At 38.0% G+C, this 21,502-nt stretch overlaps 1 protein-coding gene and 1 long non-coding RNA gene across 2 annotated transcripts in view; both read right to left on the reverse strand.

Moving 5' to 3' along the window:
• LOC119515255 (60S ribosomal protein L9-like) overlaps positions 1-8,125 on the reverse strand; it is a 43,048-nt gene extending 34,923 nt beyond the window's left edge. Inside the window, exon 1 of the mRNA XM_037811132.1 lies at positions 7,879-8,125. Within this exon, the coding sequence (XP_037667060.1) occupies positions 7,879-8,125 (247 nt within the window). The remainder of the gene's footprint in view (positions 1-7,878) is intronic.
• Positions 8,126-12,642: 4,517 nt separating this feature from the next.
• Positions 12,643-14,761, reverse strand: LOC119515353. The gene is made up of 3 exons (XR_005213005.1): positions 14,642-14,761; positions 14,292-14,434; positions 12,643-12,892 (listed from the first exon to the last, which is right to left on the reverse strand). It is a non-coding gene; the product is annotated as an uncharacterized LOC119515353 (long non-coding RNA).
• Between the last annotated feature and the right edge of the window lie 6,741 nt (positions 14,762-21,502).

Here is a 21,502-nt window from a genome sequence, read left to right on the forward strand (position 1 = left end):
AGAATGAAAGTCAGCACCCTAAGGCTGGAGGTGTGGAAGACAGAAAGAGTCTGGGTAACTCATGTTATTTTGAGGCACTACACCAGCCCTGGATCTAATTCCACCCTTAATGCTATATAAGACAAATAAATTCCTAATTTCTAAGCACCCGTGGTCAAGGTCTTTCTTACTTACAACTAAAACCATGCATAATTGATACACCCTCAATCAGTTAGTTATTGCTGAGTAACAAACAACCCCCCATAGCTATAAGTCAGCTGGGCCATTCTGCTGATCTGGGCCAGGCTTATCTGATCTCCACTGTTCTCTCTCAAGCACCTGGAGGAAGCTGGAAGGTCAGTTGAGAGCTAACTCATCTAGGAAGGCCTTAGTTAGGACAACTCTACATTATCTTTCCCCCTCCAGCAGGCTACCCAGGCATTTGCACTTGCAGCAGCAGGGCTCTGAGAGAAAGTGGAGCATGCAAGGCTCCACCATCATTTCCACTACATTCTGTTGGCCAAACAAATCACCAGGCCAGCTCAGATTCAAGGGAAGGAATGGAGAATTAGAGTCATTGCTACGATCAACCTACCTTACAACCATAAAGAGTTTTGAGGACCTGGATTGTGAGATTATCTGTAACTTACAGTACAGGAAGCTTCACTAAATTTATTTGTAGTCAAATATATGCTCTACCTAACTCACAGTAATTCCAAAAATATCCTTTGTTTCTGATTCCACAGTGGATTGAAGGGGAAGCCTTTGGAGGGGCAAAGACACAGTTACTTTATCAACAAACTAAATTGCAGCTTGTATAATTAGAGATTTGGATGCACACTTGCATGGCAACATTTTCACCTATTTCCAGGGATTTTGAAAGGAGAGAAGGAAGAAAACTAATAGATAGAAGAGCTTCAGCTAGCTGATGCTTCCAAGTTGAAATAACACAGAGTTGTTCTTTTTCTAGACCTCCAATAATGACCACTTACAATGAAAATGTTCAAAAATTAATTTTGGTGATGAATGCACAACTGTATGATGGTACTATGAACAACTGATTGTACACTTTGTATGACTGCATGGCATGTGAATATATCTCAATAAAACTGAATTTTAAAAAAAGCAAAATAATAATAATAATAATGACCACTTATTACCAGGGCATGTTGTACTTCAAACATCTAGTTAGGAGAGTACTAGTTGGCAAAGCCTCTCATCTGATCAGTGTAAGACACTCCAGAACCATTTAAAGAAACCATCCCACTTTTCCCTAGAATGAAGGATAAGGAAACTTAGGAAACTTGTGATATGTTATTTTATGAAGGAACATTCTTGATCCTGATCAAGGTGGGCCTAGATAGAAGTGTGTCCACTTTCTCAGAACAAATTATAACATGTTAGTGGAAACTGACAAAGACAAAAATTAAACCAGGAACAGGAAAGAAAGAAGTTTCCAATTTTAAATAGGGAGCCCAGGGGAGACTGCAGTGAGAAGGTGACATTGAGTAAAACCCCGAAGGAAAGGAGTGATAATCATACCTGGGGAAGAGCATTCTAGGAAGACAGCAAGTGAAAAGATCCCAAAATAGGAGTATTTGTGCCCCGTGTAAGAAACAGGAAGGAGGCCAGGATGCTGGAGTGGAGTGAATGACGGGTGAGCAGCAGGAAACAGAGCCCCATAAGTTGCAAGGGGTCACGTCAGGCAGGGCTCTGTGGGCCATTTTAGGGTCTTTGCTCCTCCTCAGAGTGAAGAGAACCACAGGAGTTCTGGGAAAGGAGTGACAGGTGTGACTTGCCTTTGAACAGCATCACTCTGGTGACTACACTGAAGTTAGAATGAAGCAGAGACAAGGGTGGAAGCAGGAAAACCTGATACAAAACTGTTGTCCTAATCCAGGCAAGAGATGGATCAGATCAGAGCATAACCAGGGAAGTGGTGAGAAGTAGTCAGATTCCGAATGTAGTTTAAAGTTTGCTGGTAGATCAGATGGAGTTAAGACAGAAAGAGGGGAGTCAAGGACAACTCCAAAATTTTGGGACTGAGCAAGTAGAAGGAAGGCATTGCTATTTGCTGAGATGAAGAAGACTGGGAAGGAAAGGGTTTGGGATGGATATCAGAAACTCACTTTGGATTTGTTATGTTGAAGCACCCAAATGGAGATATAAATGAGGATAGAGGTAATCATGAACCTATGAAGTTCTTCCTTACTGACTTTCTCTGGCTTTGACCTCCAATGCCCTTATTTGAATCTTGATGTATGTGAAATTATTTTGTAAAAAAATAAAGCACTGCAAAGTGAACATTATTACTGTTTATAAATGAAAATCCCAGGATGATGCCATCAGCCCAAGTAGGACTTTTCATTTGGCCCCTGGAAGACCAAGTTTCCCTAAAACTTGGGAACATGTAAGAGTCCTCAGCACCCTCAGGCATTCTTGGGCAAGTGAGTACAGACTGGATTATTTGCAAGCAAATATATATTGCCCTTTGTGGAAACCTTCAGAGTTTCACATTTGGAAAATTAAATACCTACCATTAAATATTAAACTAAGGGGTACCTGAAGTAACAACCAACCATGTACACTTTTTCCAGGAAGAAAAAGCATTACATGCAGCTGGAGGAAATATGGGTTTAATTGAGAATATCTGAAATCCATGGGTTTTCTTTTTAAAGAAACCATAGTCCATTCTTGCAAACCATCTCCCACTTCCATCCCATCTCCCAACCACCAGCTCTGCCCTCGCTCCCACCCACACTAGTCACATCTCAGTAGGAACAGCTGTCACCACAAAAGTCATCTCTGGGCCAGGACAGCCAGCTGGCTCTGTGATTCACAAACAAATTAAATTTGGGGTTTTATTTTGAGCAAAGGGGCTTCCTATCCTATGTTCTTTGCAGCCATCTATATTTTTGCTCTTGAGTAAACAAACACCATCTCAAATGTCATGTAAGGCTGAGCCATTTTGTGGGTTTTCAAGGTCACTACCCACCACGGCTTTTAAAAATGTTCCTTCTTAATCAAAAGTCTTTATCACTTGACAGCTTTTCCAACAAAGAAGTATACCCACTTTAAGCAGCTATACAGATGCCTAGGGTTCTTCTTCCCAAAGGTAGAGGGGTGTGAATATCATTCTTCCATTAAAAAGTTAATGATCATTTCTCAAAGTATAGGCGTAAGACGCAGAATTAACATATGACATAATATGTATTTCAACATTTTAAAAAAACAAGCAAATATATGTGTTGCAGCACAGCACCATCTACTGACCAAATAGAGAAAGAATGTGGCTAGGGGAAGAGGAAAGGAAAGGAAAAGAGAAAGAAAAGGCAAGACTAGGGGAGAAGGGAAGGTTAGGGAAAGGAGAGCTGAGGGGAAGGAGAGGGAAGGGAACGATGGGAGAAAAGGGAAGGGAAAGAAAAGAAAAAGGAAGAGAGGGAAAGGAAGGAAATGAAATATCTGTCGGCATTAAATGTTAACTATGAAATAAAAATATTTTGAACCTTAGAGAGACATTAGCTTTCCACTAATCCAATTCCATATTCCATAGATAAAGACACTAAGCTCAGAAAATATAGTTAAATTCTCCAAGGGTGCAAATGACACTCAGTTCTCCTATTTATAAGTGAAAGCACTTATGCATTTTTAAGGTTTAAAAACAATCAGCCTGCTTTAGTATTGAAGAAAGAATAGATATATAGATCAATGGAACAGAATAGAAAGTTCAAAAATAGGCCCACACATTGATTCTATTATTTTTCAACAAAGATACAAAGGCAATTCAATAATGAAAGTAGTCTTTTTAACAAATGGCGCTGGAACAATTATGCAAAACATAACGCAACCTCGACCCATAGCCCGTATCTTGTACAACAATTAACTAAAAATGGATCATAAATCAAAATAAAAACCATAAAAAATAAAATTTCCAGAAGAAAACACAGGAAAATCTTTGTGACCTTGGCTTAGGCAAAGATTTCTTACATACAATACCAAAAACATAATCATTAAAAAAAAATTATAAATGAACTTTATCAAAATTAAGACTTTCTTCTCTTTGACAAATGAGAATGAAAACAAAAGCCACAGACTAGGGAAAAAAAAATATTTCCAAATCACATATCTGATAAAGAATTTGTATCCAGAATATATACTGACCTTTCAAAACTCAGTAATAAGAAAGCAAACAATTGAATTTTAAAATAGGCAAAAGATTTGAATCAATAAAATTCTCAACATCAGTATTCATAAAGAAAATGTAAATTAAAACCACAATGAGATACCACGACACACTTACAAGAATGTCTATAAATAAATAAAGAAAGAAACAAATAAATAACTGATAATATCAAAGGATGGAAAGCAACTGGAAATCTTGTTTATTACTGGTAGGAATAGAAAATGGCATAGCTGTTTTGGAAAACATAATTAAATACACACTTACCATATGACCCAGAAATCCTATTCTTAGGTATTTATGCAAGTGAAATGAAAACTGCCTTTTTAAAAAAAGGGTGTGAATGTTTGTAGTTGTATGGTTGCCTTATTTGTAATCAGCAATAATTAGAAACAATCCAAATGTACTTCAATAGGTAAATGGATAAACAAATTGTGATACAATGGAATTCTACTCAGCAATAAAAAAGAATGAACTGATGATTAACCCAACAAGATGGATGACTCTCAAATGCATTATGTTAAGTGAAAGAAGACATTCTGGAAAGGCTTTATATTCCATTATTCCATTTTTATTACATGCTGGAAAAGCAAAAACTATAGGGGCAGAAAACAGATCAGTGGTTACCAGGGTTGGAGTGGGGGAGGGGTTACTACAAGGGAGCAAGGGGGAATTTTGGGGGTGATAGAACTATTTTGTATCTTGATTGAGGTGGTGATTGTACAATTTATGTATTTTTCAAAACACTCAGAACTGTACACTAAAAAGGGTGAATTTTACTATATGTGAATTATACAAAAATGCAAAAAGTAATTAGACTGTAGTCTGATACATGACTCACGAGTATTTGAAAAATGAATGGAATTAAAATTATTTTCTACCTGTGCCAGTTTGATGTATTATGTCCCCCAAAACGCCATTATCTTTGATGCAATCTAGTGTGGGCAGACATATTAGTGTTGATTAGAATTTGGAATCCTTTGGGTGTTTCCATGGAGATGTGATTCAATCAACTGTGGACAAGACCTTTGGCTGGATAATTTCCACAGAGGTGTTGCCCCACACATTGAGGGTGGTTCTGAATTAAATTACTGGAGCACTATATAAGCTCAGACAGAAGGAGCAAGCTTGCTACAGCCAAGGGGGACATTTTGAAGAATGCACAGAAGCTGAGATAGTAGCTGCAGACGAGAGACAGTTTGAAGACGGCCGTTGAAAGCAGACTTTTGCCCCAGAGAAGCTAAGAGAGGTCAAATGCCCCAAGAGCAACTAAGAGTGACATTTTTGAGGAACTGCAGCCTAGAGAGGAACATCCTGGGAGAAAGCCATTTTGAAAGCAGAACTCTGGAGCAGACGTCAGCCACGTGCCTTCCCAGCTAACAGAGGTTTTCCGGATGCCATTGGCCATCCTCCAGTGAAGGTACCCGATTGTTGATGCATTACCTTGGACACTTTATGGCCTTAAGACTGTAACTGTGTAACCAAATAAACCCCCTTTTATAAAAGCCAGTCCATCTCTGGTGTTTTGCATTCCGGCAGCATTAGCAAACTGGAACACTATCCTCAAACTCCATTTACTTGTACTAATCAATATGCTCTAAGAAGAAAGCATTTGCTAGAAATAAACAAATATTGGCTTCTTGTATGTTATCCTACATTTAAAAATAATGGTATCTGAATTGGTAAGATCTTAGTATAATAACTACTACATTATCCATATTTAATGATTAAAATTTATTATAGTGGTTTAGACTTGCATGTAATGCCAACTCTGAGTACAGTTTTAACCTTCACTGTCATCCATATGAGCCTCCAGAAATTATTTCTGGTAGATTACAGAATACTAATAAACACATGGTTCTGAACGTGCTCTCTTTGTTTTCAGTCTCCATATTACACTCTTATCTACACATTTGTTCTTACAACCCAGGTGACATTTCAGCCCCAAGGAGAAGAGCGTAAACGTTGCCGTCTATAAGCAGAACACTGAATTGGTTTTATGATGCCAGGACTAAGAGTCAACCAAAAGGAGAGGGGGAAACAAACTACTAACACTCTCACAACATCACACCACCCAAGGCCATCCTGCACACTAACATTTATCACATCCGTGCTTTAATCATCACTTCTCTTTAGACCCCTCATTTACTAATATGGTTCTGGAGCTAAATAAATTTCATTTATTTAACAATCATTTCTTGTATGTCTATTATGTAAGGTATTGTGCTAGACACAAACTCAGGATTTATTGATGTACAGAAAGACAAAGGACCTGTTCTAAAACAGCTGATGATCTCAGTGAGGGTACAGATATATAAAGTCAGAAATGATGGTAAAAATGGGGAGCTCCAGGAGCTCACGTAAGGAACGTTGAGACATCAATGCAATGCTCCAAACCAGGGGGTGGGAGTGTAGTTATTAAGGAAAGAAAAATATGAGAGCATGGACACTACACTGTTTGATTCCCATTAGCCATTTATTAACCAGGCTGCTTGGGGAATATCTGGCAGGAAAAGAAGAAAGTATGAGCAAAGCCCTAAAGGCTTAGAGGTCTTTAGCTTTATATAATCTTGTAATTAGAGATTTACCCCATGATAAAGATATGCTTAGAAAACAAAAGACATTTTTAAAAATTAAAATCTGTTTAATCCAATAGGCACCAAGTGGAAACAGAGAGGCAAATCTTTAGAGAAAACTCTACCCCAAATTATATCATTGAACCATCTTTAATTGAGGAAAGTATTTTGCCATTAGAGTGTCTTATGCTAGACAACTAAATTCTGACAATGTTATCAGTTGATTAAAAAGAGACATCCAATAAATAGGTAGTCTCCACAATCCTTTCTAGTCACAAAACTCTAGAGGTAGAATCTGACCAGATTGATCTCTGATAATGCCATTTTAGAAATAGATAGTAATCTCTTAGTTAAAAAAAAAATTCCTGTAACAGAATAATATTTAGTCATGCTATTTGTTTGCACAGAAGTTTGTCGTTCATAGAAAAACTACCAGGCCTTCATTCAACAATCTTATCTAGTGTCCACATGGTGCCCTGACCTGTAATTCCCATTTGGGTTATGCATTGACTCATCATTCCCCTCAGTTGTATAAAGTCTGTATAAAATTACTTAACTAGTAGCTTAAATGCTTAGGTAAGCTCTCCCACAAACCTCAAAATGAGGACTAGAATATCACAAACCTAGTCATAATTTTTATCTATGCCATTTTAAAAGACAAGGTTTCAATAAACATTATTCTTTTGCATGCCATAAATTCACCTCCCCATAGCTCCAAGCTTGTCATAGTTTCATGGTTATGGATTTTAGTGAATTCATCCATCCTCAGCCTTCCGTCTTTGCCTTTATAATACATTCGTACTAAATAATTTAGAAATTGCATCCATTTATTTGTTTCCTAGATATCACTTTTCTGTTATTTTTTCGTCTTTCTTTTTTGACTTTTCATTCTCCCTCCCCCCTCCCCCACTCCCACCCCCAGCTGCTCCATTATCCAAAGAGCCTCCGATGTTTAACAGTAGTGGTGATTTGAGCAATGGGCTGCGGTAACGTTTCTTGAGGGGGTGTCCTGATAGTTTAAGGTCATGACCTAGCAGCAACCCGGCTGACATTTAGAATGAGTTTAAGATTACTTAGTTTCCAGGTTGCTAAGACAAATACCATATGATGGACTGGCTTAAAAACAAGGATTTACTGGCTCACGGTTCCAGAAGCTAGAAGGCCTGTCTCCTCCCAGGTCGGTAGTTTCTGGCTGGCCGGCAGTCCTCGGGTTCCCGGGCTTTCTTGTCACATGGAAAAGTCCTCTCCTTTCTTTTCTAGTTCTGTCCACTTCCGGCTTCTGCTCCGATGACTTCCGGTTTCTGACTCCTCCCCTTGGCTTTTTCAGAGTGTGTCTGAATTTCTTCCGCTCACAGAGGACTTCAGTAATCTGATTAAGACCCTCCCTCATTCAGTTGGGCCTCACCTTAGCTAAAAATAACATCGTCAAGAGATTCTATTTACAAGGGGTTCACGCCCACAGGAATGCAGATTAAGAACATGTGTGTGGGGGTCCATAATTCAGTTTACTACAGTTACCAAAGAGTTAACACCCTGATAATTTTTTCAATGGACTTAGCAATGGTAGGATGATTTTTTTTTCTTCTTTGCAAATACTTTTACAGCTATTTAACTGGAAATCATTTCTTCTAGTTCTTGCTTCTCCTGGGCAATGATGCATAGTGAGCTGAGATCTACTTTCATGTGTCTAATGTATTACTTCAGGCAAACAGAAGCACCCAATATAATAAGTCATCTAGATGGGATTGTTCCATAAGAGTCTTGAAAAGCTAAGCAACCTTAAAAAGTGAACATTATCATAGAACTGATAAAACAACTAAAGAATCAAATGTGAAACATGATTCAGTTATTACTGCAGACACAGAAAATTAAATACATTCACCCCATTTACCAAGTATGCTTGCCCAAGCTAATACATTTACCAATGTGTCACTCGCTCTTATTTTTATAAGCCAAGGGAGGACCACGAGAAAAGGTAAATTACGCAGAGTATTCACTGTTTACTGTCATTGTTAACTCATAGACATTAAGTCAAAAGAAATATGGGGTTCCACCAATCTTGAGCAGTGTTAGGGAATGATCACCCACAGTCTTCACCATATATGTGAGACACCCCTTTGGAATTAGACATCACAGCAGCATGGGAAGCAGCAGGTTGTGGTAGACACACTGACAAAGGGTAGTTGCTTATTACCCTGTATTTGTATTGATCTATAGAGATTTTGTTCAGATCTATTATAATTTCTAAGTTATATGTTGGTACCCAATGTCTCATTCAACTGTTAACACTTTCTTCACAAATATACTTGTGATTCTTGACTACTCCTGAACCTATGTGTCGTAGACCTTAAATCCCACTCTAAGAACTCTACGAAGAAGACTAAATAAATATCTGTAATTCCTGGCCTCTGCCTCACATCTACAATAGTCCCTATCTGCATTACACTGTTGCTCAGAAAATGGGTTACAGGAATTGCCCACTACAGGGGACTTGGCTGAGCTCTACCCAGAGGTTCTTGAATCCCCTTTGTCATAGCTGTGCACCCATCCACCAGCTTCAGTGGGCTTTGCTTCATATATTCAGTACATGTGACTTCTGAAGGCCGATCTTAGGTTCCTGGAGCCACTTTACTGCACAGATGGCCAGAAGTGCCTGAGAATTTATGGCCTTCCAGGGTGACCTACCACCCCCATTTGCCTGGAGCTAAAGGGTTTCCCAGGATGGGAGATTTCCAATGCTTAATCTAGGACAGTCTCAGAAAATCTGGACAGTGGATCACTCAGTGGGCTTCCCGACTACCACTAGTGGGCAGCCTTTAGCCAATGTCTGAATGGTTGCAGGAGCATGAAAGCCCAGCTTTCTAGTCTCAATTTGGGAGAAATTCTGGGGTTCCATTTTGCTCCAGAGCTCCTTGCAGGATCAAGTTGAGTCTGGGATTTCCCATGCTTGGCATCTTTCCTTCTGTATCTGGTTTCCCCCAGAACATCCTTCATAAACCACTTGCACCCAATTCTCATCACAGTGAAATGCTTTAGGGCATCTCCCTGAAGACACCTGCCTCTCCATGAGCGTTGCAAATATCACAGGATGTCTCTATTATTGAAATCCTCAAGGCAAAATTTTAGCCAAATTTTTGTACTTTCCCACCTGAAACAAACTGATAATAGAAGTATCGTCAGGTGGAAATATTCTTTTGTCCTTGGGAGTTTCATTTACTTGTTTTTTTTGTCTATAGCCTCAGATCAATTTGGTAAAGATGACAGAGATGGCAGCAGAGGGTGAAGGTGGCACTAAAGAGCAAAGAAATAGCTAAAGGAGGGACAAGAAATTCAAATAATAAACTCCAGGTGATCAAGATTTGATGATTTCTTCTACAGTGAGACTTAAGTGGTATTTTTCCTGAAATAAGACTAAAATCTCCAGTACATTAAAAAAATAATTTGCTTTACTATGATATTTAGTAGAGTAATATAATTACTATGTAATTATATATTTATATATACTTAAATTTTTTTTTCTGAAACTGTAACCCAATAAAATAGTAGCCTTGTATGGAACTGTTCTTTTTTTTGTTCTTCTTCTTCTTCTTATAATGTTTTTAAAAAGCTCTCCTTCACTGACTTGCTCTCTCTTTGAACCACTGAAGTTGCTATATGTTGAGGAGCAATTTGCAATTAGTTACCAAAATAATAATAATAATAATAAGGTAGCTCTATATCTTGTGTGTTAGATTTAAGGAAAAGGTTTCCCTTTCAGGACCTCATGACTGTACAAGGTTCAAACAAAGTACGGGGCTCTAATGAACAGACTGTTTTCCTGGGTAGGGTCCCTGCACAGAACGACTTCATTCAGGGCTACTGCTCACGCATGGAAAGTGTTGGTAAAAAAAATCCCACAGAATTCAGATGCCCTTTTCCCAACTTTCGTTTTTTTTTCCTTCCCCCGTTTGTCTTTCAGTTCTAAGCCAGGGATAACATGAATATTCATCAGCTGGTATTTGCAGGAGTTGCAAAGTTATGAATCAGGCCATGCGGCTTCCCTCCTTGCCCATCGACAGAATGGCAGCCTCTCTTCCCAGATCCCAGCCAAACGACACTTTCCTAAATCCCCAAAGTGTACTCGCAGGCCTTTCAAATTCAGACTTTTTTTTTTAATGCTCAAAGCAGAAATGCCATCTGCTTAATGTTTACCATGGGATTATAGAAAAAGAAAAAGAAAAACATTACTTTGCCAAGCTTTAAACTTTCAGATGCCTTGACGTAACAGGCAAATGTGTTAGCAGCCCCAAATGTTGGTAGTATATATCACTGGATATGACTGTTGCAGATTTCCTTTTTATATCAAATACCAGACAGATACCTGACACATTTATTGTAGAAAGAACAGGGGCGATAACCGCAGCTTTGATCTGTTTGTACAGCTTTGTTAACCACCTGGGCAGGTGTTAGAGAGAGCTGTTAGGAAACACTTTGAATAAACTACTTCAAATATATCCTCAATGTTGAGCCATAAAACTATGAGAATTGTGCCTGACATATGGCCCAGGGAGAGCTGGTCTCTCTGTAATCCATATTTCACACAAACTAGCACTTTTGAATTTGGAATCTTTTCATCTTTGAGGGTCGCTCACTCAAATAAAGCCTTAGTAAAAGGTGAAGGAAAATGGAGAGGAGAGTGTGTGGTGATATATAGCCCACAGCACAGTCACTGAATCCAACCCCAGTGCCTAATAAATATATGTAAAATGTAATTTTATAGTTACAGGTTAAATGCATCAATATGAAATATTCTCCTTCTGGCTTTGCTCATCAGTGTGTTTCATCCAAACTCAACATTTGGTCTGTCTTTGTCTCTGTAGAAATGTTACCTACATGTATGAGTTAACTAGATAATTCTAGGACATGTGGATCATTTTAAAGAAGTGTCACTCTAAGGGGCATACTTGGAAGACTTGTTAGGAATGTTCTGTAGTTTCTGAATTTTAAATAACAGCGATCAAGATCTCATATAACCACTGTTCTGTATTTTTCTGGGTTCTGCTATCTTACCCATTATCTGATAGTGAAAATTATTGTCTTGTTCTAGTTTGCTAATACTGCTGGGATGCAAAATACCAGAAATGGATTGGCTTTTATAAAAGGGTGTTTATTTGGTTACACAGTTACAGTCTTAAGGCCATAAAGTGTCCCAAGGTAACACATCAGCAATTGGGTACCTTCACTGGAGGATGGCCAACGGTGTCTGGAAAACCTCTGTTAGCTGGGAAGGCATTTGGCTGGCGTCTGCTCCAAAGTTCTGGTTTCAAAATGGCTTTCTCCCAGGACGTTCCTCTCTAGGCTGCAGTTCCTCAAAAATGTCACTCTTAGTTGCACTTGGGATATTTGTCCTCTCTCAGCTTCTCCGGAGCAAGAGTCTGCCTTCAATGGCTGTATTCAAACTGTCTCTCATCTGCAGCTCCTGTGCTTTCTTCAAAGTGTCCCTCTTGGCTGTAGCTCCTCTTCAAAACATCACTCACAGCTGCACTGAGTTCCCTCTGCCCGTCAGCTCATTTATATGGCTCCACTGATCAAGGCCCACCCAGTGGGTAGGCCAACACTCCATGGAAATCCAATTAGGGTCATCACCCACAGCTGGGTGGGGCGCATCTCCAAAGAAGCACTCAAATCTAATCAACACTGATAACGTCTGCCCACACAAGATTACATCAAAGATAATGGTGTTTGGGGGACACAATACATTCGAACTGGCACATTGTCTAAATCACTAAAACACAGAGATGAGGAGCAGGGTCTCAGGTGTTCAAATAAGGCCCAGATCTCACCCTGGAGAGAAACCTGACTGGAGCAGATACTCATGGTCGGATTCCAGTCTCTTGTTTCCATCTTGGAGTCTAGTCTTGCCAGGACCAGAGTGGCAGCCTGTGATAAGTGCTCAAGTGTATTCTCTCTGTCACTAGCCTTCATCAGAATAAGGCTCAAGAAGAGCTGTTTGATGGAGTCAAAGGCAATGACCTTCTGCAGGAAAAGCCCAACAGTAGACACAAGAGTGAAGAATTATCATATATGGCCAGAGCCATTTGAGAGGCCAGCTGAGTTAGAATAGGCAGGAAGGCATTTCCTCTCCTTATCTTCCTTTCTCAATACTGAGTATTCTGACCTGAAAGTAGCAGAGAGGAGAATTAGATGTCAATCCTTCTCTAGGACTGACTCTGTTTCAAAGCACATCGGATCATAATGTCACAATGAATTCCAATTAGGTATTCAATACTCTTACATTATCAGGGAAGAAAGTAACCAGTTTCAACAGTGGCCCAGAAAGTCTTGCTTCCAAGTGGATTTTATGTTTTGGTCTTGGACACAAGCAAGGGAAGGTTTGTGTTTATTTGCTTCTTTTTCTTTATTGATAAAAGACTATGAACATATTAAAGACCACTTCCCGTGTTCCAGCCTTTCTTTCATCCCCCCAGCTTCTTCAAAAATACTGCACTGTTCCCACAAGTACTAAAATTTTTAACATTCAAGGGAACTCCAGATCAGCTGCAGCCTATCCCAAGTTTAGTTCATCATTTTCCATCAACCTCGTCTGTGAAATTTATCATTAAAATTATGAGACTTTGAGAGTAAATTGGACATTGTTGGCATTGCTAATAATTATGCTGGAGAACAAGTGTAAATTAGGACTGTTTTTGAAAACTAGAGCATCTGATGACCCTACACATGGGACCTTCCAGGTCTCCCTCTCTACTTTTATCTTCACTATCCACCTTTGTTCTCTGGATAATAAATTGCTTTCCTGTTAGAAGCTTTAATGCCACTTTATTTGGCTGCTGATCATAGCTGTACCAAATTATCATTGATATAGCTTACTCAGCCTGTATCCTCCTGAGTTGTCCTGGATAATGTAATCTTCCTTCTGTCTTCTCCTTGATGATTTCAAAGCATACCACATAAACAGTTGTATTATCTGTATTATGTAGGGCTGGTACTACCTCAAGAACAATAGAAGATTAGATTCTTTATTTCTGTTGTTTGTGTGAGACTACTCAGTGCATTCTGAGTATCCAGTGTTGGTTCTCTATACGGAAGTATGCCCAGCTCTTGATAGCAGGTACAAGATAACTTACAAGGTAGAAGGTGACCCAGATTATTTTCATGGGATCAGTATCCACAAATGTTAGAGAATAGCAGCTTCATAGAATATCAGCTTCAACATCTTGGTTTGGCTTGAGACTCCATGATGCCAGCTGACTTCTAACTCTTCTGTGCTGAATTCCTCTTACTGACCTTTTTGGTGATCTTGAAAAGTCACTACCTCCCTTGCTTCATAAAGTTCTTCACCATTGTAATGTGGAAAATAAAATTAAACCACTTCATGGTTCATAATGTTTTGAAATAATAATTACCTAAAATCTACAGATGCTGTTTAAACTGATTTTTAAAATTCTCAAAGGGATTTGTATAGATACATTTTTACATTTCTTACTATTAAAACTTCATTTATTTGATTCTTAAAATTTTATCAATATCTACAGCTCTACTACTATTAGTTGACTGACCTTAGGTAAGTCACAATTTGTCTGGGTCAGTTTCCTCAACCACAGATAAAGAGGCTGGATTTTCAGCATTTCTCAACTGGTCCCAAGTTTCCCGAAGAGCATCTGTGCTCCTCTTGACGCGTGGTCGTTCAACATTTCCTGTGCTTAGTGAGATCCAAAAAATTCTTTTTTGCTTGAGCAACTCAGAGTTGTGTTTTGTTTGTTCCGACAATGTATATCTTGAATTATGAAATATTAGCTGGACATAGTTTGATGCTTAAATAAAAAATAATTTTCTCAGAATAACTACAGGAATTTTAATTACTCACAACTTTTTAGGAAATGTTGCATGATTGGGATGTGACACATACCTTCACCTAATTTATACAGCCACAGAATCCATTTTTCAGAGTGAACCACAGGATGTGCTCACAGAATACCTGTGAGTAACATCTGGCCACATTTACCTGAAATATTCCAAGCAACTTGAAAATTCTGTAACTTTGTGAAATTTCAATGACTTGTCAGTTTCAATTTGATAGTGACTTGCTGTAAAAAATAATCAAAGAAATTTTATATGATGAAATCTATACTCAAGAAAACTATGCTCCTTAATATTAACATACATGTCCCCTTTTATATTTCTGTTTTGAAAGTCAAGCACAATTTCACAATAGCAATTTATGATGATAAAACATTCACGTATGAAGTCAATGTTCTTAGAATTTTATACTAAAAATTTTGAATTTAAATGTTCCCAATGGAATGCTTTAAGTATTTGCCAAATTTGAATCCATGCATAGAATGTCAGAGTTGGTTCTTAAAAACTCCATAATATCCTTGGCAAATGTCCAGCAATTAAAATAACAAATATTTATCAAGCAACTATGATTCTTCATGCAAAGAGCTGGTGATATAGCAGAAAGCAAACCAGACATATTCTCTGCACTCATGGATATGAAAATCTGGCTTCTAGCACCATCTCCTCATAATGTCTAGTTATTGGTGTTTTATTTTGTTCTTAGGAAAACATTGAGTAAGTTCACACATAAGTCTAGTTAACAGCATGTTAAGAAAGTGAAGATCACCTGACATCAACCCCAAGACTGTAGTACATTCTACAAGCATCACTTGGTGTCCAGGCATCTTTACCATATTGTTTGCTGTCCCCTGAAGGCCCTCGGTGTGACCAGAACTGGAAGCAATGCCACATATGTAGACAGAAGACCTTTAAGGGGGACTCTCCCTATTGTTCTGGCACTCCATCTGTGTTAATGCACTAAAGGATTAATAAGCATTACAGTTAGTGATAATAGATCTGCCCTCTGCAAGATAAATATTGATGGCACCAAAGAGCACGAAGGAAGCAGGGTGCTGTAGCAGAAAGAGCTCACTGTCAGGCACCCATGAACTTGGATCACAGATCTTACTCTAGTATTCCTCATAGCACAAACCTGATACTCAGAGAAATACCTAATGGCAACTAGGAATCCTCTAGGAAATTAGAGAGCATGTCCATAAAATTCCAACCTCCACTCCTTATCAGCCTCCACATGAAACTGGTTAAAAGTTTAAAGAAACAGTATATTGTTTCATAATTGACATGCTATCATGTGATAGTTGGTGACAGGAAGAATTATTCATTTTACTGGTTTTACCAGTGTGGCCAAGGTCCAATTATGCACATTTTCTAACATGGTCCTTTTCCTGGTTTGGATCTGTTACATACCTCATAAAAGGCCATGTTCTTTTAATCCAATTTTGTGGGGGCAGACCTGTTGTTGGGTGGGACCTTTTGATTAGGTTGTTTTCATGGAGGTGTGACCCCACCCATTCAAGGTGGGTCTTAATTGTCTTTACTGGAGTCCTTTAGGAGAGGATAAAAGACAGAGACATTCTGAAGAGAGCTGAGAGAAGTTAAGATCTGTAATCCAGAGTTTGCCCCTGGGAGAAACATAAAAGAGAGAAGATAAAGAGAGAACCAAAGACAGAGGTCCAGAGATGTTTTGAAGAAAACTGCAGAAACCAGAAGCTAAACCCAGGAGAGGACCAGCAGACTACAGCCTTGTGCCTTCCCATATGATAGAGAAATCCCAGATGCCATCAGCCTTTCTTTAGAGAAGGTATCATCCTGTTGATGCCGTAAGTGGGACATTTTCATGGCCTTAGAATTGTAAATTTATGAACTCATAAACCTGAACTGTAAAAGTCAATCCATTTCTGGTGTATTGCATTTCAGCAGCTTTAGCAAAGAGGAACAGTCCTTTACTTCTAGATTTTATTCCCAACCCTTAGTTTGATGGAAGCAAAAATATAAATGAATCTAGACTGGGAAGTGATATTGGCTCATATTAGCTTTGACTAGTGAGAAAACCTGATTTATGCTGTATTCTTAACCAAGAGTCAAAAGTCAGAAAGGTCAGGAGTTTGCCAGTTTGGAAGTAGGAGCATTAGCAGAGAGATCATTTAGTAGAGGGGGAAGAGATCCTCATGCCTGAACCTATGGAACAGGCATTTCCAGTGAAGAGGCATTGGAGGCACTGACCCTTCCCCATACTCTTTAGTCCTCCCCCTTTCTGAGAAAGGTCCAACAACTGTGGGGAGTATCTTGCTTTCCAGGGATCTTTCTTTCTATGTTTACTTGCCTGCACTTGCATCATTTTCTCCATCATTTGCCTGCCCAATAGAGGATGGACAAGAGATGGCAAAAGAGTGGGAATCTCAGCCCCGAGGATCTGGGGGAAGGTGCGGATGTGTTGGACATCCTCACCTGGACTGGTGTTGATGTTGTCACAAACATTGGGACTGGCGGTTTGATGTGCTGAGCCCTAGAGCATGGGACTTGCCCTTATGAAGCTCATTACCACAAAGGAAAGTCTAAAGTTGTATGTAATGGTGCCTAAGAGTCTCCCCCTGAGTACCTCTTTGTTGCTCAGATGTGGCCCTCTCTCTCTCTCTAACTGAGCCATCTCGACAGGTGAACTTGCTGCCCTCCCCTCTATGTGGGACCCGACTCTCAGGGGTGTAAATCTCCCTGGCAATGCAGGATATGACTCCTGGGGATGAATGTGGACCCAGCATCGTGGGACTGAGAGTATCTTCTTGACCAAAAGGGGGATGCAAAATGAGATGAAATAGTTTCAGTGGCTGAGAGATTCCAAATGGAGTCGAGAGGTCACTCTGGTGGACATTCTTACGCACTATATAGATAACACCTCTTAGGCTTTAATGTATTGGAATAGCTAGAAGTAAATACCTGAAACTACCAAACTCCAACCCAGCAGTCTGGACTCCTGAAGACAATTATATAATAATGTAGATTACAATGGGTGACAGTGTGATTGTGAAGACCTTGTGGCTCACACCCCCTTTATCTAGTGTATGGATGAGTGGAGGGATAAAAACTAAAGGACAAATGGGGTGGGATGGGGGGATGATTTGGGTCTTCTTTTTTCACTTTTATTTTTTATTCTTGTTCTGGTTCTTTCTTATGTAAGGAAAATGTTCAGAGATAGATTGTGGTGATGAACGCATAACTATGTTATCATACTGTGGACAGTGGATTGTATATCATGGATGATTGTATGGTGTGTGAATGTATTTCAATAAAACTGAATTTAATAATAAAAAAAAAAAGAGTGGGAATCTAATCAAACGATTCTGGATAAATTGTTAACAGACCCAGCCTAAGAGTAGCCAAGAAACGTTTTGCTAAAATAAGGTTTGGGAGAAATCTGTGGATTTCATTTAGATTGTGTTTATGTGACAACAAAACATTTGGTCAACATAGTGGAAAATAGGCAAATTGTTTGTGCAGTTGTGTAGACAAAAACACTAGAGGATTCAATGGTTCCCTTCTCAAATTTCTGGATTCTGGCTTTCATATGCACTGCACTGCCCATAATCATGAATATTTAATAGTTTCATAAATTAAATATTTTTTATAGATTCACAGTTTACTAATACCTGTTCAAATATTTTCTGTTGAGAAGCATTTTTTTTCAGTCATAGATATGCATGTGTTTGGGACTGTTAAAAATAGTGAATGTTAACTTCAATCAGTTAGATGATTGAAGAATTTTTAAAAATAACTTCTTCCTGAGTGTTTTAAGTGCATTTAAGAAAAAAAAGATCACTGCTTCAAACAGAGATGTTCCCATCATGACACATACCTTATTAAATTACCATTATTCAGAAATTCTCCAAAAATCTGAAATATATTGCTCATTAATATTAAAACTAGACAACACAGTTATGAAATCAGCTAACAAAGGAAAATCAGAACCAAGTTTTTACTAGGGAGGGCAAAGCTCTTGTTTACTATTATTCATAAGTTGTCAAAAAAATCTGATCAGTTTGCTCACTATATTAAAACCAGATAACATGGCATCAACAAATAAAGGAAAATCAGAACCAAAAATGTGTTTGTGACTTGGGCAATGCTACTTGTTTATATGGTAAAAATCTTATGCTCTGGATAAAGGAGGTACCAAGGTTCCTAAGAGAAAGCCTCCTTCTTTTTGTCAGGTGCTATTTAGGATACAGTGTTTCATCTACTCTACTGGACATATTTGACAATGTCACTCTAATAAACATTGCCATTTTTTTCAGATTTCCAAGATGCCAGTTATGGTACTACATGCTGTATATTCTTAACACTATTATTTTTGTTCTAGCTTGCTCATACATCATTCCTTACCATTTGAAAGCACATCACTGCTCATTATTTCATCCTATTGATTAGTGATATTACTATCCCACTTAAAGGATAAAATCTAATATTCAAGATTATTCACTCAAGATGATGTGTCCACTGAATGGACTGGGCCATGAACTAGAGACCTTGGATAATATTTTTGGGTGTTCCCCATAAACCATAACTGAAAGAATTAGTAAGAAAAAAATTCTACTTTATGTCAATGTGGTATTTGCATCCCAAATAATTTTAAAATCTTATATGTGTATATATATGCATATATATACACACACACACATATTTATCATTGCAACTGATATGCCTACTCTACAGAAAAACTTAAATTTTTTATTTCATTTATTATTGCAATTGAGGTGCAATAGTGAGGAACAAATTGAGGTAAGAGCTACTATATATTTTATTTTTCAAATAGGAGACCTAGATCAAAGGCAGTTAATGTGACTTGCTCAGGATAACCATGTAGCATGGTTGGTACACTAGGCTTGAGCCTACTAGATTCAGCTGCTTTAATATCTAAGTTTGTTCAGAACATCTAGATCTGTGCTATCCAATATGGTAGCCAGTAGCCTCATGTGACTACTTAGATTTAAATTAATTAAAATTAAATAAAAGCAAACATCCATTCCTTTGTCACAGTATGCACATTTCAAGTGCTCAACAGCCACATGTAGCTAATGGCCCCCATTTTGAGCAGCACAGATCTACAACATTGTTGTCATCTCTGAGCTGTCATGGAGCAGCCTGGTCTGGGTAATAGGAATCATTATACGGGAGGTGTGTTTCAGAGGGAAAACTCCGCAACAATTTATAATAACCATCATCTACGTTATTGGTAAAGATAGCACAGCAACATAGAGGACAATGACGTAAAAATATATGCTACTAATAGATACAATGCATATGCTAGTTAGGTTGATTCTTGTATATTCATATTAAAAGTAAAACACAATGTGCTAGGCACAGTTGTTTTCAAACATTAAGTCATGTAATATTTAGCCTTACCTCAGCTAAAGTTATTGAAATTCAAAGATAAAGAAATAATCTTTCAGACATCAGGTTGAGGGCAGGAGAGAAGTCGACATCAAGAGGTGGGAAAACAGGCTGGTCTTGGATTTCTGAACATCAAATTCAATGCCAGATGGCAATCCAAAATGTCTACAACATACTTAGGAAAAGAAAGTATAAACCAAAAACATTATACTTTTCCAAGGTGTCATTCAAATATAAAAGCAACAAGCAGCTTCTTAAATATGCACAAACTCAAGGGATACAGCTATCCTTGAAAATACAATTTGCCACTGAAATCTAGGGAACTAAGAGGTGAATCAAAGTTAAGAACCAGAGAATGGAGAACTATGAAGTTTATAGTAAGCACTGGATCCATGTAACTGAAAACTAAGATTAAACAATTGGGGGAATTATTGTTATAGAATGGAATGTTTAATACCTTGACAATATAAAATAATCATGTAGTAAAATTGGGAGAAAAAAGAAGAAAAAGGGAGCATAGGCGTAAGATGCTAATTTCATTTTTTTTTAATTGCAGTGAGTCAAGCGATACTATCTCAAGTTGAAATATGTATGTACCATATAACCAAGATTACTCCAATTTCTTAAAGTTTTTCATATTTTTAAAATAAATTGAACAAGTACTTTAGGCTATAATACTTCTTTTTGAAAAGGAGTATTTATCTTAATTTTAAGAATTCCTTCAGGTTTCATTGTATCTTCTAATAATGCCAGGTAAAATTAAATTGAATATTTTATTTAAATGTGGCATTTATTGTATGATCCTTTAGTAAAACCATTTCTATCTATCTCTCTAGTTTGCCCTTTACTATATGGAATTCCTGAAATGGTATTTATCTAATATAAATAATAATTATTACTGGGTGGTGAAATGGGTGGTAATTTTTTTACTTTGTTGAATTGCTTGAATTCTTTAACCATTTTTACAAAAAAAAAATGTTATTCTAGCTAAATAAACACTATAAAATAAATTATATATTGGAGTTGTTATATTCTTTCCTTTGATAATAATTATTGTTAATAAGATTTTCCTTTGAATGATGAATATTTTAGTGTTGATTTACAATTCAAAACAATTCTCACATATTTTGCCCATGTCATGCTCACAGCACAGTGAGCAGCAGATGCCATTGTCCTCATCTCACAGCCCAGAATCTGAGGGTCTCAAGGTTAAGCAATGATCCAAAGGCTAGTTACTCAGATCTTCATGATCATAACACAGCACTTCAGTTGAGCTGGCCTCAGCCCTCATTTAGTGACGTTATAAATGAAGCTCTAACTAATATACGCAATAAAGGATCTTACCATAAACTCTGTCAATAAGAAGATTCCACTGTTAGAAACAGACCCAGGTGTCTTACTGCAATGGAAGACAAATCAGCTTTAAAGAGAGATGATTTAACCAGAGACTACAGGCAGGAAACCAAGCCATAGTCTTATCCCCAATGATGCTGAATTGAACGAGCAAACAAAATCAAAGTTATTA

The sequence above is a fragment of the Choloepus didactylus genome, chromosome 19 (assembly GCF_015220235.1).
Source record: "Choloepus didactylus isolate mChoDid1 chromosome 19, mChoDid1.pri, whole genome shotgun sequence".
In the NCBI taxonomy this organism is placed as follows: Eukaryota; Metazoa; Chordata; class Mammalia; order Pilosa; family Megalonychidae; genus Choloepus; species Choloepus didactylus.